This window comes from Haliotis asinina, chromosome 3, assembly GCF_037392515.1.
Source record: "Haliotis asinina isolate JCU_RB_2024 chromosome 3, JCU_Hal_asi_v2, whole genome shotgun sequence".
In the NCBI taxonomy this organism is placed as follows: Eukaryota; Metazoa; Mollusca; class Gastropoda; order Lepetellida; family Haliotidae; genus Haliotis; species Haliotis asinina.
The window spans coordinates 76,846,571-76,864,058 of NC_090282.1; the positions used below are offsets into that span (position 1 = coordinate 76,846,571).

At 39.8% G+C, this 17,488-nt stretch overlaps 1 protein-coding gene across 1 annotated transcript; it reads right to left on the reverse strand.

Moving 5' to 3' along the window:
- Window positions 1-1,874: 1,874 nt before the first annotated feature.
- Window positions 1,875-15,767, reverse strand: LOC137277086 (uncharacterized). The gene is made up of 18 exons (XM_067808747.1): window positions 15,417-15,767; window positions 14,072-14,223; window positions 12,803-12,898; window positions 12,249-12,405; window positions 11,579-11,624; window positions 11,281-11,436; window positions 10,183-10,238; window positions 9,918-10,055; window positions 9,322-9,493; window positions 8,758-8,868; window positions 7,796-8,011; window positions 6,583-6,799; window positions 5,776-6,005; window positions 5,345-5,435; window positions 3,704-3,832; window positions 3,138-3,233; window positions 2,628-2,807; window positions 1,875-2,074 (listed from the first exon to the last, which is right to left on the reverse strand). The coding sequence occupies exons 1-18, from the start codon at window positions 15,602-15,604 to the stop codon at window positions 1,953-1,955; spliced, it is 2,553 nt and encodes an 850-aa protein (XP_067664848.1). The 5' UTR covers window positions 15,605-15,767; the 3' UTR covers window positions 1,875-1,952.
- Window positions 15,768-17,488: the final 1,721 nt, after the last annotated feature.

Consider the following 17,488-nt stretch of genomic DNA (forward strand, 5'->3'; position numbering starts at 1 on the left):
ACTAAAAATAAGTATAATTCCAAACACATACTTATTCAAAGGAGTGAAAATACATCTTTAGGTTCTAAAGATAAACATGTTCGCATGTACTTGCAAACACCGAAGATGCTCCTCATATGCCACTTAGAAACTGTTCGGTTTGGGGAATGTCATGATTATCATTGCCTTGAACCAGATTAAAGTACTGCGACATATCGCGGCAGCACAACGGGGAAACGGGATGCAATTTGTTGTGGAATAACTTCACATGAGATCTTTGAAAAGTTATAAATTTCCCCTATTTATCTCGCTGCTTTAATAAGGAAGTGGTTGTGATATCTAGTCTGAACTGTCACCAAAGCATTCCTGGTAATGGACAAGGAAGGCGTGCATTAGATCCTTGTGGTCAGATGTCAAACTATCCCAAACGTCCTCATTACAACACATACTTACAGACCATGCACATCATGTACTCTTGTTTTCGTTATCTGTCCTTAAACGAGTAAACCGGTAACTAGTTTTAGTACTTCTGTGCGTTAATATTTAACGTCACATCGGCAATATTTCAGTCATATCGTGACGAATCTCTGAGCTGGAGGCACATGATTACACTATGAATGTGCCTTTCAAAACAGGAACCTATCAAGTGACAAGAAGAGCTAATACATCCCTTCCTGTTAAGTTAAGAGCCGTGTGCTTGTCTGCATTGAATTAAGTTCAGTCTATGTTGTGATGTCAAGCGATGTCTCGGCTTACACTTCGAGTCATCGTGTATACCGCCTTGTCGATCACTGTCGGATGTACCTTTGAAGACTTTTAGTTGTCATCTAACTTCATAATTCAAGATGTCACACGTTCTCATAGTTAACAGTAACATGTTGTCCTGTATTATATAAACTGAATTATCATTTCTTGTACAGTATAACTATTTCTACATGTGTTATGATCGGAAAATATCGTCTAAGCAGTAAGCATTCCACACAAATTTGTATTTCAGCACAGCTTGTTTTCTGGACGATGAGGCCTCCAATGCTTAAAAAAGACTTTAAGACTATACGACATGTGTGAAATGCCCGGTATCCTAAATATATACATATGTTTAAACATATTCGAATAAATATAGCATGGTCAGACGGTGTATATGTGTTGCATGGAGTATAAACAAAGATCTCGCTTTAATATATGGTTGTTGTACTGTCATTGCCAGGAGACTACTATCGACTCACAGTTTCCGCGATGTATGGGGATATTTAATTACGCAACTGAGGGTTTAGCTCACAAGGGGAGACAGTAGAAGTAGTATTTGTTATTTTCTAGAAAAAAGAATCAGTAATAGATCTCACGGATCTATTTACTTGTGAAAACCAACTGGGCAGTTCGAAAAATAAGTCCACTCGGTGTCTGGGGAGATGTTACACATGTGGGATTAAACCTTAGTAAAGTACAGATTGTAGTACGTTTGTTGGCGCCCACTGAATTCAGGCTAGGTATAAATATATATATTTCTGGGTGTATTCTCACTCCTTCATCTCATCGGGTGAAGAAAACCAGGAAGCAGATAGCAATACCAGTACACGTGAACCAACAACAGTGATAAGATGACAATGATATTCAGGCACTTATTAGCTATTCAAGGACATCATGCGACCAGCAATTAGTTCTTGATTTCCCTTTGGAGTTCCATTGTCTCCTATGGTTGTTTTATTCAGCAGAGAAGTAAACGTCGGAGACTTATATTTGGTTATTCTTCCAGCCAAACTTTTTTCACAGCTGCCTGAAAGCGTCACCCATTCACTGACTGCTGCTGACAAATTAACATTACCTGCTAAGCTAAGAGCTATGAATTAACACTGCTATAGCCAAGAACATTCTATGATCGAAGACATAAAACCACGGCATTGGCAGAGGTAGATATATTGTTTTTGTATAAAGAAACACGAATACACATTTTGGACGATTAGGATTCACTAGTTCTAACCAATGATAGGTCCACCATGAGCATCAAGTGAACAGCAAGTGGCAACAGCCAGTACTCCTTCTTCACCAGCCACCTTATCTTGCCCATTTACAGCAGTGCACCATTCTGGCTGTGAACCTGAGCAATAAAAGAAATGAATACATATCCCAAACACTATTCAAAATCAATCTAACTTGTGTCTTTTCCGAAGGACAAATAAAGATCCGGGATAGAGTTGGTCTTCAGCAACCATGCTTGTCGCAAGGGGCAACTAAAGTGGTCAGGTTCGTTGACTAGGTTCACACCTGTCATGGTATCCTAGTTGCGTGGATCGATGGTCATGCTTGTGATCACTGGATTGTCTGAAAAACTGGCGTTACACAACAAAGAAACCAATCTTAAATGACCAACTGTTTCGGTTCAGTGGGTGGTCAACTTACATTGCATTCGCATTGCAGGACTGAAAAGTTCGGAATTTTGCGTGCACGTTATAAATCATGACACCAGTGAATGAGAAAATGTAGACAATACTTGGATTTATGCTTGTTTTCGTTAAGTCAACTCTGCATTCACTTACACTGAAGCTTCTCATGATAAAATGAAATCCAATTCATGATTTATGCTAAGAATTTGTTAAGACATAATTACGCACGAATTGTTGATTTTAGAATGAATCTGGTATAAACATTACCTCCAATAAACGCTCCTCCAGATCTCCCAAAGTTCGCCCTCACGTTACACCCTAACATCACAGTTCCTTTGTCACAGGATACCACAGCTTTATCTCCCATCTGGACTCCACTGGGTTTTGACACCTTTGTCTTACAGGTAAGCTTAGGGGCAGTGCAGCATGCAGCGTAAGACCATGTACCTGTACGGTGAAGGGTAAACATTGTTGCGTTCCTGCTGCTAACCTTGAGACCACAAGTAGAACAACAACCAGAACACAACCCACTGATCTTTCAGTGGCATCTATCTTTAGAACCGTATGTAAATCCAGACGATCTCATTGAATATAAGCATTTCCTAAAACCGAATGCAGTCCAAATAGACAAGAAATGTATTTAAAAGACGACGCATCTACTTCCGGTCATTGAATACAAGCATTTTGTACGTCTGAATGCAGCTCAAGTGGACTAGAATTATATTTCTTAAATTTAGGGGATAGATAGATAGATGTATATATCAACATTTTACTAACCTACTGTGGTGCCTTCATTGGACGCAACACATCCCTTGTTGTTCAGTGATGGGAAGGCTCCAAACATCTCTGAATCCCATGTCCACGCAGAACAGCCTAGGACAGAACCAATGTCTTGTTGTATGAAGATTTTAACACATTACACAAATATTTCACCCAATATGCAAATTAACAGTCTTGACAGTACACGAGAAAAATTTCGGGGATCTTCATTAGGAAGATGTCCTAAATTACTTTTTCAGGGTTTGATAATCTCTTGGGAAAGATTTACATTTTTTTCTATTTGCATTAGGCATTTGGGTGTTTGTCTTAATGGAAAAAATATGGTTCGGACTTCTATAATATCACCAAGTTGTGATTTTCCAAAATATACTGTGTATTTCAAATAAATTTTATTTCTTTAACATTTGGCCAACCTTTAATAATAGTAAAAACTGTGCTTGAATGACACCGTCATTTGTTTCTTTACGTTTTTCAAGTTAGTACAATAATACGTTTCATGGCAGTGAAAGTGTTTTTTTCTTCAGGCAGATTCCATGTACAGACTGAAGGAACCTTGTACCTACCTGTAGCTACTTCATTCTGCTGGCAGGTTGTTTCCACTCTGGCATCCACAGAGTTGGCAGACGGTCCTGATCCCCTGTACGTACACTTGAGGTTCTTGGTCTTACAGCATCGGGCAACTGCCTGTACACCTGGATACATATTTACTGATCACTTACAGGTAGACCGGGCAACTGCCTGTACACCTGGATACATATTTACTGATCACTTACAGGCAGACCGGGCAACTGCCTGTACACCTGGATACATATTTACTGATCACTTACAGGCAGACCGGGCAACTGCCTGCACACCTGGATACATATTTACTGATCACTTACAGGCAGACCGGACAACTGCCTGCACACCTGGATACATATTTACTGATCACTTACAGGCAGACCGGGCAACTGCCTGCACACCTGGATACATATTTACTGATCACTTACAGGCAGACCGGGCAACTGCCTGTACACCTGGATACATATTTACTGATCACTTACAGGCAGACCGGGCAACTGCCTGTACACCTGGATACATATTTACTGATCACTTACAGGCAGACCGGGCAACTGCCTGTACACCTGGATACATATTTACTGATCACTTACAGGCAGACCGGGCAACTGCCTGTACACCTGGATACATATTTACTGATCACTTACAGGTAGACCGGGCAACTGCCTGTACACCTGGATACATATTTACTGATCACTTACAGGTAGACCGGGCAACTGCCTGTACACCTGGATACATATTTAGTAATCACTTACAGCTAGACCGGGCAACTGCCTGGACACCTGCATACATAGCTAGTAATCACCCACAGGTTAAACGTTCAGTGACATCAGTTGAGTGAGTGGGTGAGTGAGTTTAGTTTTACGCCGCACTCAGCAATATTCCAGCTATATGGCGGCGGTCTGTATATAATCGAGTCTGGACCAGACAATTCAGTGATCGACAACATGAGCATTGAGCTGCGCAATAGGAAACCGATGACATGTGTCAACTAAGTCAGCGAGCCTGACCACCCGATTCCGTTAGTCGCCTTTCATGGCAAGCATGGGTTGCTGAAGGCCTGTTCTACCCCGGAACCTTCACAGGTCGACATCAGTTGAAACTTTACACGTTATAAGTCAAGCTGAATTTGCATCATGAATCAGTTACCCATCCTTGTTCCTCAAAAGATGAACAACGTGATCATACGTTTTTCATAATAGTTGTATATGAAAGAAAACGACTTTCACATTTTAATGGAACGCCTATTTTCCGACATCAACTTCACATCAACTATGTACGTACTACATTAAACATGCTGGACCGATTACACGCAGATCGATGCTCATGAGGCCAGTTACTGGTTCGTCTGGTTCAGACTCGTGTGTGTACACACACAGACACAGACACAGACACAGACACAGACACAGACACAGACACACACACACACACACACAGAGAGAGAGACAGACACACAGGAGTCTTATACATGTATATTGCTGTAAACTGCGTTAAACAAACAAGATTCTCTCTGATGCAATAAATACAGAGGCACAGTCATTCTCGTTTCGTTTACATTTACACTATTATCATCTGAATATTGCTTTACAATTGCTAATAAAGTATGTTTGGACTGAAACTGACATGAAACATGCAAATGTACCTACCGCTCGTTGACCTGTAGCCATTGGAAGCCTGGCAGGACATATGGCCATTGTGCATCAGGAACTGGTCGCCATCACGGTACCATTGTCCATTCTAACAGGAACAGTGATCAAATTCTGCTTTAATAAGTGTAAATGTCTAATTAGAGCATGTATATTACTGGGGTAGACTCACCGCATGTTAAATGTTGCGGAACAGTCTCTTTGAACTCCCGCTGCCGGAAGGAGGCACATATGAGTAAAGGAAAAAAATATTTCACAAAATCACAGTACCGCATATGTTATAAGCTTACAGGAACCAGGAATACTCAGGAAAATGCACAAACGTGCGGTAGCGTTTCAAACTGGAGGAGATACTAGGATAATATTACAAGAAATCTGAGATGAAACAAATGTATTTTGTGTTCTTAGGGAATGTTAAACACCAAAAATACCTTATGATAACTCGAACAGCCTGTCATAACCTCATCTCCCTGGCAGAAAGCGTACGACTTCTTGTCATCGCCGACTTGTGAGAACCCCGACCAGCGAGTGACACACTGGATGTCGGTGTTGTGGGCTCCAGAAGACATGTGACCAATCTCATGCTCGTTGTTGTGAGACACTTGGACAGGGTGGGTAACGTGGACAAACGGATCAATCGTGGTGGGAAGAGTGACCTGGTCTAGACAGATGAAGGAGAAGTGTTAGGAGGCTACAGCTACAACGGCGTTAAACGTCCGCAAATTTATTGAAAGACAACTCCACCGGAGATTGTGTAGACATCCAATGGCTTGTTTTCGTTGATCTCTCGTTAACCTAGCCACACCTGCTGTGTTTAGAATACAAGGAACGATTGTCATCCAAGCATCCTAGCCTCCAATTTAAGCCTGAATGCATAATTTGAATTTATACAGATAAAATAATGTATAGAGGCAACCTAACGTGTACATCCTGTTTGTCCCAGTTTATTTATAGATTGCACTTCAAGGGTGGTGGTGGTGGAGGAGAGTGGCCAAGGGGTTAAGGTGCTCGCTCATCACGCTAATGGCACAGGTTCGATTCCATACATAGGTACAATGTGTAAAATCAAATTTATGGTGCCCCACCACTCCCTCCCCAAATAAACACTGCGTGAAACTATACTCACTGATATTATATATAGTTTTACGTAGAGCATCACCGATATGGTTCGAGTCAATGTTAAGTAGATTTCTTTGGTAGATATAAACTCAATGAAAACGTAAACCCTATCCTCTTACGTCCATCGCCACTGATATCCAGTTTAAGCGTTGTATCTGCTTTCCCCAGGTGGAATTCCTGGTACATTATGGGCTTTCCCTTGTAGTTTACAACGACGTCATAGTCTCCATGGAAACCGTTCACAGTGAAGGACGAACCATCGGAGAGTTTTCGTGCTACATGGGTTGACCATTCCTTCTTGACCAGATCCAGGTACCGTTGACCAGCAGCGTTCAACTGCAACAGTAATCAACAGCAGCGTGAGACGTTTTAGTCCAAGACATAAGATCCATTTATTTACCTCGAGAGGTCCAAAAGTTTGAATCGTAAGACCTCCATACTACATAGGAATCGACGTTCAAACCTTTTGAGTCTCAGGGGTAAATACACCAGGCCTTATCTCTTGGACCGTATGTAGTGTTGCAGTATCGTCACTTTAGCTGTGAATGATGGTAGTAGTTTGTTGTGACGCCTGGGACCGTCGCAAACAGTAATACAGTCTAGTATGATTGGACTGCACATTGGATCACAAATAAAAAAAAAAGTTGTTGAAGAAACTGTTATCATTTATTTGTGCGTTTTCCAAGTTTGTTAGACGGTGCAGTGATAACTAAAAGAACAGGGTGAAAAGAGAAATGAACGTACGTTTTTGTGATGACAACCCAAACTGCACAAGCAGTGCGCAGTATGTACTCAGTAATTTGCATACTTTGGCCTTCTGTCTATTTCATCCTTGAAGAAATCATACACTTTACGTAGGGAGTAAATTTAATTTTCTCTCAGTTTGTAAATCAGCAGAAATAGCATGTCTCTGACGTCACTACCGCACATACATTTCGCTTTTCGAGCTCTTCCTTTAGTTGTCACTGGACCCTTGTCACAAACTGGGAAAACGCACAGATAAATGATGACAGTTTTTGAACAACTTACTTGACACAAATTACGCCAATTTTTCTAGAGTTTGTTGTTTTATTTCACTCAGCGTTGGTTTGATTCTTTTTTTTATTATTAGTTTGTGTGTTAGATAGCAGTTTATCTATATCATTTTGTCAGGTTGTACTTTCTGGTCCAGCACGCTTAATTATGTGGGTTTTTTTCACTGCGGGACGCTAATCTAAGCACCACCACACTGGCCAGAACCCAAGAATTATTGTGCAGGATATAACATCATAACTCAATGTATGAATAACCATAACAATATCATCACGTTCGTGATGGAAAAACACCACTTACAAAGTAGTTGTATCCACTGACGAGTGCTGAAAGGGGACTCATCATGTCATGATCCCAGAAACCCCAGAAGATGACGCCATCGACGGCTGGGTGGCTGAAGTAGGTCCTAAGAGCCATATCGTACCAGTCAGCCCGGATGTTCTCGTCATGGTGCACGAGATCCAACTCCGTGATCCACAGGGGAAGGCCTACAGTTGCTAGTTTGTCCAGACGGGTCTGTAATGTTGTGTCACTAATATTATGCATTGGGTGGCAGGTTTTTGCTCTTTTTATTATCAATTCCAGAATAGAAGACGTGTACAATGCAAATAAAGATAAATGTGACAGGACACATTGTGATTGCTCACATAGCTATATTAAAGTTAATTATAATAATTTCACAGTGTCCATAAAGTTTACATTTGAAAAGGATTTTCATAGAGTTCCAATTGTTAAGCCATTGCAGAAACCTTGCTTTGCTTTTACTAATGTCTGATTTTGTCTATTTGGCGGTAACAGTGCCTTTAGAAATAAGGATAGATGCGTTATTCGACTTGTATATTAGATATAAAATTTAGCTCATAAACGTTTCACCGTTTCACTGATGAAACAGGGGTAACGTCTGCAGATAGCCGATTATGTACAGATGAAATATGGTTTCAGAGCAACTTATCTATAGTTAGAAAAGGTTTAAGAACTCTTCCTAACACAAATTGTTTGAAACAGAAAGAAAGCGTTCAATAACTTGAGGTTGTGAATGATATCATTTGATGGTTTTGAACGTGCAAAATATACTAAATGGTGTATTTTGAATGGAAATCGAAAGGTTAACGTATCTTTCCTAATGTTTTCACTACTTACTGGTGTATACTTCATTGCCGGAATAAAATTCGATTCACATTTGTTATATGTAATTTTAAGGGATGATGTGGTTTGTTGAATAAATAGAGAGTTATATATAATATGCTAAGACAAAACCGTACTTTCAGTAGCGTTGGGTCTGGTCGTGTGTAGGGGTGGAAGTGACTCTGTAAACCCATGCCGCCCAGTCCAACATTAGCAGTTTTGAAAGCCTTAGCCTGCTGGACATATGCCTGTAATGGAACAATAGCGATGTATACATGAATGAATGAAGACGCTGAGCTAATCCAGAAAGGTAATGAGATGGCCGTAAAACGACAATCCCCATCGCCACCACCATCCCCAACCTCCGACATAAACATATCATTGACAAGGGTTAAAAAAATGCCAGTGTTCATCTGTAAGAACTCCTGTAGTGGGTGCGTGAAGGAGTGGGTGAGTGGATGAGTGGACTGGTGAGTAAGTGAGTGAGTGAGTGGGTAAACGAACGAATGAGTGAATATCACATTGTGTGGTTATACAAAGGACAATATAGTATATGGACAAGCTTCTCCGGCTCTTCTGCTACTGCACCACCGGCATCTGCGGGACCTAAATCTTCATTTCAAGATCACTGAAGAAAGGTGCAACAATGGCTAAGGAATAATCCATCTCGAAATGTGTTTAGGAAAGTATTAGTTGCCTACGTCAGTAACGCCTCCCACGGCAACGACGTCGTAGTCGTTGAGAAACAGTGTAGGAAACGGATCGGCTTTGTGGACCATGTCGTAAATCTTCTCGGAGTAGTGAGGATCGCCTGTCTTTTCCTCATACAGTTGGCCATGGAGCAGTTCGTTATTCACGTCCCAGTGGTCCAGTCTGCACATAAAACGTCAGTGTCATAAATATACTAATATATCCTACCCTATCTATCGGTTCCCTAGAACCAGATCCAATTACTTGTGCCATTTATAATTAAAATTCAAATAATCAAACCCATTTCTGAAGATCCCCACCCTAATATCGTTGGAATATTGCTAAGCGGCGTAAAAGCATACTCCCTCACTAAAATTTAGATATAAAGTATCCAGAAAAAATGTTAAACTAGATGTTGGCGTTTTATTGTTGTTTGTACATATATGTAACGCAAATAATCTCAAATCGAATTATCATTAGTATAGTATTGGTATACCAACGCTATTTTAGAACTCTGCACTGTAATAAAAAATCACATTTTGTTAATCAGCAATAGACTCGCCCATGCTTTAATTTAGCCACACCATGAGATCGAACATCTACTCACTGTCCTTTGGTGATGCTCGTCATATACTTGAGTCGTTTCTCAATGGTAGCCTTTAGCATTGTTCCATTCAAGGCTTCAACCCAACTTGGAGAGTGACCTGGTACTCCCCAGAACATGTTGTGGCCTCTTACCTTCATACTGAAAATGAACAAATGTAAAAAAGCAAACATATCTTACTTAGTATGTTAACATGACTGTCAATTTCTCCATTATTCTGTGGAAAGATGCATGTGTAAATCTAGTAGCAGTAGTTGTGACAACATACCCATGCTGCTTCAGCACCTTCACACCATCTGTAGCATACTTGTAGTCTGGTTTGTCCTGTAACATAACGTAACATAACGTAACATTATACTTTTAGTGCTCTTAATTCTCAATCAAATATGAATGTATTTGCTTTTAGCTACTGTTGTCCAACTCTTAAAATTTCAGCTCATAAAAAATGCAAATCTTAGAATAAAACCTAATTCTACGCAGGTGCTTTCCCACGACATCCCTTCCTGACTTGATGCTATATTATGTATACAAAATACACTTATATTTATCGTGTTTGGGTTGTACTTATGATGACGGTTGCACTGTTTTCACGACGTCCCCGGAGTGAATCTGAAGTACCGCTAATCCCACATGATCGCGATCCTCCATATTCCCGGGCCTTGTATTTCCTATAAGTCTACACGTAACCTTCGATCTGTTTCCGTCATTCCTGAAATCTCAGAGTAACCGCCCTTGAGGTTTATTAACATATTTACCAAATGTAGGGGAGGTAACTCGTATTATCGAGGAATCAATGACACACCAAACTGGAATGGATATGAAGGCATCCTTGCCATAATGATCTGAGGTCAGAAATCAGATATAATTAAGCATCCTCGAGCTCGGAGAGTCCTTCGATGGGTGGCCGTGTTTGGCACCTTGACTGCTGATGAGCGTTTCAGTCCTGCCCACAACGAAGCACATGTGACACATGTGATCGTGAGTGTGTTCAATAAACGCCTCTGTTCACCAAGCAGAAAATGGGTACCCGATGGGATAAGTCATGTGACTATCAACCTTCCCTAGCTTTGGTTATCCGGCGTAATAATAATCACATTGTAGCGCTTTCAGCTTGCCCCCCACCCGCAACACAGACACACAGACACACACAGACACAGGCACAGACACACACAGACAGACAGACAGACACACACACACACAGATATACAGAGGATGCATGAGCTCATGGTTTGGAGTTTATCTCAGTATTAAACAAATGTATCACATCTATCCATAAAGTTTACCATAGAACACATATACTGGTACATTCCTTTCCAACTTTAAAATGGCGTGGGGTGAACCCACTCACTACGACAGATGTACTCACCCTAGTTCCTCGGTTATACTTCCACTTAAACGACCCAGCCGTAACCCAGTTAAACATCTTGTAGACAAAGTTCTGATATCCTTTGTAGTCATCGTTTGTCATCAAATCCTCCTTGACCATGGATCCAAAGCCAAAAAGATGTCGCTTGAGATCTATCTGTAGACGAAACAACGGGACGCAATGTAATATGTAAACGACTGGGATTAACGACATTGAACGATGAAAACAGGCGAATATCCAATTTAGTTACAACCATAAAGCAAGATTCATTTGCACTGATAATATTTGTATGTCAAACCTTAATTTCAATATCAGCTGGGTTGAAAGAAGATGAATGAGTCACTCTGAAACAAAGGACAGTCATATAAGTAAATGTAAACTTATACATTTGACATGCAAGAGAGATTACTTTTATGGCCATGAGTGAGTTGTGGTTAACCCATAGAAGGCAGTGTTCGCAACAGTCTGTGCGTAATCAAATAAGTGAATGAGAAATCTTCTCATAATCAAAGCGGGGTAGGGTAGCCCAGAGGTTAAAGCGATTGGTCGTCACACCCATGGCCCGGATCGATTCCATGCATGAGTACATTGTGTGAAGTGGATTTCTGGTGTCCCTCGCCCAGATATTGCATGAATATTTCTAAAAGCGGGATTGAGCACTACTTACTCACTATTACACTAGTCAAGCTAAATCATAAGCTTGTGTTTATGAACAACTATTTTCGAATCACTATCAAATAGTGATGGTACTATGTTACTATTTATGCCCAACTTATGGCATTCATCACAAGCACCGACTGAAGACCTGTAGCAGAACAACAGAGCGGTTGACCATCCTACCTGGTGTTAGTCGCCTCTTACGACAGGCACGGATCACTAGGGGTTTATATATAATTACCCTGAGGTAGAACATTGGGTCGCTGTTTTGTCAATAAAGTCTGTGTTTCTTTTAGGCAAGGGTAATTTACTTGACATGTATGATGTTTTTCCTGATCTTCTGAATCCTAGCATCCGCCTCCGCCTTCCAGTTAACATCCTCATCTACTTCCACCAGTGATGTGTCGTCGATGAGAAAGTCAATGCCAGGCACCGGTCCTTGGAAATGTATATAGGCCCTACTCATGTCTGTCGATTGAGATGATAGTAAATTAGTATTTACAATTACCAAGTCTATGCCTTGGTAATTCATGTCTTTTTGAAAAGTTTTCCACAACTGTTTAATGAAAAGTATTAATGTTCAAATATCTAATGACACTTAACGTTTTCAACATGATGTATCTCACATTATGGAAATGCTGACCAATGGTATCGCAGTCGATTTTTTCCTGGAAGCAGAACAGGTTTTTGAATTTTAGTATTCAAAACAGGTCTTGCATCAGCTTGAAACAGATTCCATTTCGGTTGAAGAAATCACACATTGTGTACTAAAATCGAAGCCAGCATAATAACAGAGCCACCCCACATCTATTGAATGAAGTACAGATGTCTGACCTATTGGTATAAACCCGTTTTATTGACTTACTTCTAAGGGGCACGGTGAAATTTCCGTTCAGTGAAAACCACCCAGTAGAGGACCTGACATAAGGATGCTGACCAATGGGGTAGTAGTCAGTTTTGCCTGGAAGCAGAACAGATCAGTTTTAGCAGATCTTGAATATCCGCCTGAAACATTTCAGTTCGCTTAAAGCGCAAACCAGCTTTAAGGTTTATTAGATATTGAGACAGCGAGAGTAGACTTACACGTCTTTTGCAACATTCCAGCAAAATTACGGTGGGGGACAACTGCAATGTTTTTTTTATTCTGTAGAAGTGTGGGGAGTCGAACCCGGATCATTGGCACTTAAAACACATAACTATTTTACCGCCCCTATGGTAAAAGATTAGACTACTGAAATCAGTGTTGACACCAAGTGTGATGTGTCATGCACTGCCATGAAAGCAACGGCGGTCTGGAAACACTCCAGACATTCATGCCATCAGTGGACCAGCAATTCAAGTGTAACGACAGTGAAATTACAGAACTTTTTGAAACTTTTGTTTAAAACTATCAAAGCATGAATTGGGATTTGCGACTGATGTAAACAAATCCAAAAGTTCTGCTTAGCATATGAACAGAAAAAAAGTTTCAGAAATATATTTATTGCCATTGTCATTGAGAAGTCATCGTGAAACGTAACCCTTGCACTATGCAACAAAGGCGTTCTGAGAGAAAAACGCGTATTACGTTTCAGAAATCATTGCAATTTCTTATAATCGTGTCCTTGGTTTATTTCCAGGCCAAAAATAGCCGACACAAGTCACACAGATAAACAGATTACATCTTTATCATGGTTGGCTAAGTCAGTACCAGATAATACAGAGTGTAAGAATACTTGCAGTCGTTTATGTTCTTACTGGTCCCATTCTCAACCCGAGTTGATTGCTTAAATATCTGACCATTTATTGAATTAAATGTAAAAAGTAAAGAAAACTTCAATTATCAGAAGAAAGTTGAATGTTGAAGGTTTGAAAGTTTTGATTTTTTTTGTATCTGCTTATCTATTTTACCTAAAAACATACTGGACAAACGTACTTAGATACATATCTAAATTTTGAAATTAATAATAATGGTCTGTTTATTCATTGGCACACTGTTTAAATATTAATCATACCAATACCAATATCCCTGACTTATTTTGTCTAGTATTTGTCAAACGTAATTGTCTCCACGGTTGTTTCTTTTGTAGTTGATGGGCACAGTAAGGTGAAAACGCAGTACAAGTTTGACTATGTGTTTGTCTAATGTACACACCAGTATCAGACCAGGTGTATGCAATGTTCATCTTCATGGACTGAAACAAGGAGCCGGACTGGTCGTTCAACTGTTTGATACTGGTCCTGTAGGCATAGCGACCACCGGGTGTCAGAGGAATAACCTGGCCAGGACCTGCATCCCAGGTTTTTCTGATTAAAAAGCAGAATAAATAATATTAAAAAACGCGACCACCGCGTGCCAGAGTAATTACTTGACCAGTACCTGCGCCCCGAGTTTTCCTGAGTAAAACAGAGAATTGATAATATTGTACTGGTTCCACCGAGTGTCAGAGTAATTACTTGATCAAGAACTGCATCTCAAGTTTTCCTAAATAAAACACAGAATGAATAATATTGTACTGCGACCATCGAGTGTCAGAGTAATTACCTGACCATGAACTGCATCCCATGTTTTCCTGAATGAAAAACAGAAATTACAATATTCATTCAACTTTCTGTTTTGTACATGCAACAAACGACATTTATATTTTAAACCATATAGTTGTGATGCCGCAATTCTGGCCGATGAATACATGTGACTGGTAAGTGACATGTGAAACAGGTGCTTTCCTTTCCATAGGATATATATATATATATCAAACACAAGCTGTCTGTTTCCATACTTAAACTTTTCAACCCCGATAAAATAAAGCAGACATGTGATAAGCAGTGTTTGGGAATACAACACTGTAATGAACCTCTCAGACGAATTGTAAGGCTTTGTGTTACAAAACAAGTGTGTATCATTTTATAATTGGTTCATATCATATTAAGGATTCGTATATCAGCAAGATCCACCGGAAAAGGATATCTAAATGTTGTGTGCAAAGAGATTTCAACTATTTCAGACCAATATGTCGCAGACTAGTAATATAGCGAGCGAGTAGGAAACAGGACACAAGCCATTGTTATGCAACCAAATCCAAACGAACAGATCCTTACATACACAGTTTACATTTATCAAAAATGTTTTCTTATCTATTTGCTAATTTATTAAACGCCAATTAAACAGTTTGTATTCTGTTGTTCGAACGTTCTTGGAAGCATATGGTTACTTCAAACCATGTGCTTACATATAATCTATAACTATTTTTGTCCAGTAGATAATATCTGATGTTATTGTCGGAGTGAATCATCGCTGTGACTGTTGCGTAGTATATTAATGTGTATATTCCAGTCAAGCTTGTTTACCAGAAACATTTCCATTCTTGGATGTACTAAATTACCTAAATTCTTCTTTCAGGGTATACATTTACACATCAGTAAAGTTCGATCTGAATGTTAAGGTCAGAAACTCTCGAGTAAGAGCAGCAGTTGCCCGCCTTCCCGCACGATCTACCCACCTGCCGGAAACCTTCAAGGCATGACTTCCTCCATGGACGTCGTTGGTGGTTACATCAAGCTTGCATCCATATCCTCCCCAGTTGTCAGAAAGGTCCAGATTCTCAAACCCCGGGTTTTTTAACAACTCGAGTCCATACCCACATGTTGTTAATATTACCAGCAGAGGAAGACATTGAAAGGGACTCATGGCTTTTAATCGACAATCTTACAACTGAGTGAAGAAGACACTGGCATGTTAGTTGAGATAAGGTTGAATATATTCGTCAATAACTGGGGGCGGTGTCTTCAAAGTGTCACTCACACTTCTGATGAATAACGCATGTGATCATGGATCCCAAGACTTAAGGCTTAATCTTAATCGGAAGTGTTATCATCACAAATGATTTGGCTTTTTCACCCACGTGTTTTTCTTACGCTGGCAACATAGTTTCTTGGTCACTGCGCATGGAAACCCATGTGTCTCAGCTTCATATCATTTGTGACGCCTGCAGGTGTTGCCACGTGATCCCGAGGACAGTCCGAAGAAAAGTAAAGTGGTGGACATGAATGGAGCTCAGAATTGGCAATAAACAGTTCCACTAAAGTTCACATAACATCTTGCAGTGTAATCGTAAACGAATAACACTTTCAAAATAAGCAGATAAGGGTCAAAGTGTTTGAGTTATGTCACTGAAATTTCAACAGCTGTCAACAATCTTCAATCAGCATATCTGCTTTTTCTGGGAATACCACACTTTAAAGAGTTGAATAATTATGGAACAAAAACTGGTAGAAGTATGTGAAAGCTTTGGTATACATATCCTGAATGGTAGACTGTTTGCAGATAAACATGGAGAATTCACCTGCTGTACCTATAACGCTTCAAGTGTTGTGGATTAGGTGACAGTTTCAGCAAAGTTATTTCCATACATAAGTGATTTTAAAGTTGAAGTTGACTATTCCAATCATTTCCCAATATCATGTTCATTAAACACTGGCTTCCACTCAGCATGTGACTGTGAACTTAATACTGATGGTTATACACAAACAGATGCCAAACAAAATACTAGTGGAACCGGACATGTTTGGATAAAGTTTGTATGGAAGCAGGATCCTTCTGAAAATTTCATTACTAACTATAGAGATTTGAACATGGAACCCTGTGTCATTAGATAAATAACAATATCGACTCAGCAATATTAACTGTCACAAACAATTTTTTCTATCAGTCTGCAGACTTTGCTAAGAAACTATATAAACCTATCGCAAGGAAACTTCAAACCCAGCCTCCATGATGGGACCAAAAACTGGAAGAACTAAAATGTAAGAAATACGTTGTTTTAGAGCTCAAAGAGACTATGTTGTTGATTTGCATATATTCAAATCGTTGAGATCATCGTTGAAATGCCTGTTTAAAGGGAAAAGAGACAATACTATGAACACAAACAACACAAACTTGTCCAGCCCAGGATGACCCAAAAGATTTTGGCACTTACAAAGAGTATTCGCAAATCACATGTTATTAACGTTAATATTGACCCAAGTGACTGGGTGAAACAAGTTTCCTCTTTGTTGACTTGTGATCAAGACTGGCAGTTACTTTCATTTGACACTCCAGATGCAGTGTGTGATACTGTGTGTGACGATGCCTTAAATGCTATCATTACAGAACAGGTGAGCCATAACATTGACAAGCTGAAAAACAATAAATCTCCTGGACCTGGTGTCATAGCAGCGGAATTTATTAAATCATCAAAACCATATTCTGTTCATCATCTTTCAATACTTTTAACCAAATATGTAATACAGGCAATTTCCCAGTTGTGTTGGGTACAAGTATTATATGTCCTCTGTTCAAGTCAGGATTAAAGCAAGACACCCCCACCCCCCACCCCATAATTATAGAGGTACCTCTTAAATAGAGGTTAACATCTAGGCTGCAGAAGTGGTATGAGAGTAATGATACAAATAGTGAGTATCAGGCTGGATTTAGACCTAATATGTCTTCATTGAATGCTGTTGTACAAAAGTATACTCAAACAAGGGGAAGGATTTATTGTGATTTTATAGATTTTGCAAAAGCGTTTGATAC

What these genes read in the sequence shown, in the direction of transcription:
- LOC137277086 (XM_067808747.1), bottom strand. Translation starts at nt 15,604, where the DNA reads ATGAGTCCCTTTCAATGTCTTCCTCTGCTGGTAATATTAACAACATGT. An exon ending in AAAAACATCATACATGTCAA is followed by an intron (nt 11,625 to 12,248) that starts GTAAATTACCCT and finishes CCTTTGTTTCAG; the next exon opens with AGTGACTCATTCATCTTCTT. An exon ending in TGGCTACAGGTCAACGAGCG is followed by an intron (nt 3,833 to 5,344) that starts GTAGGTACATTT and finishes ATATGTATCCAG; the next exon opens with GTGTACAGGCAGTTGCCCGA.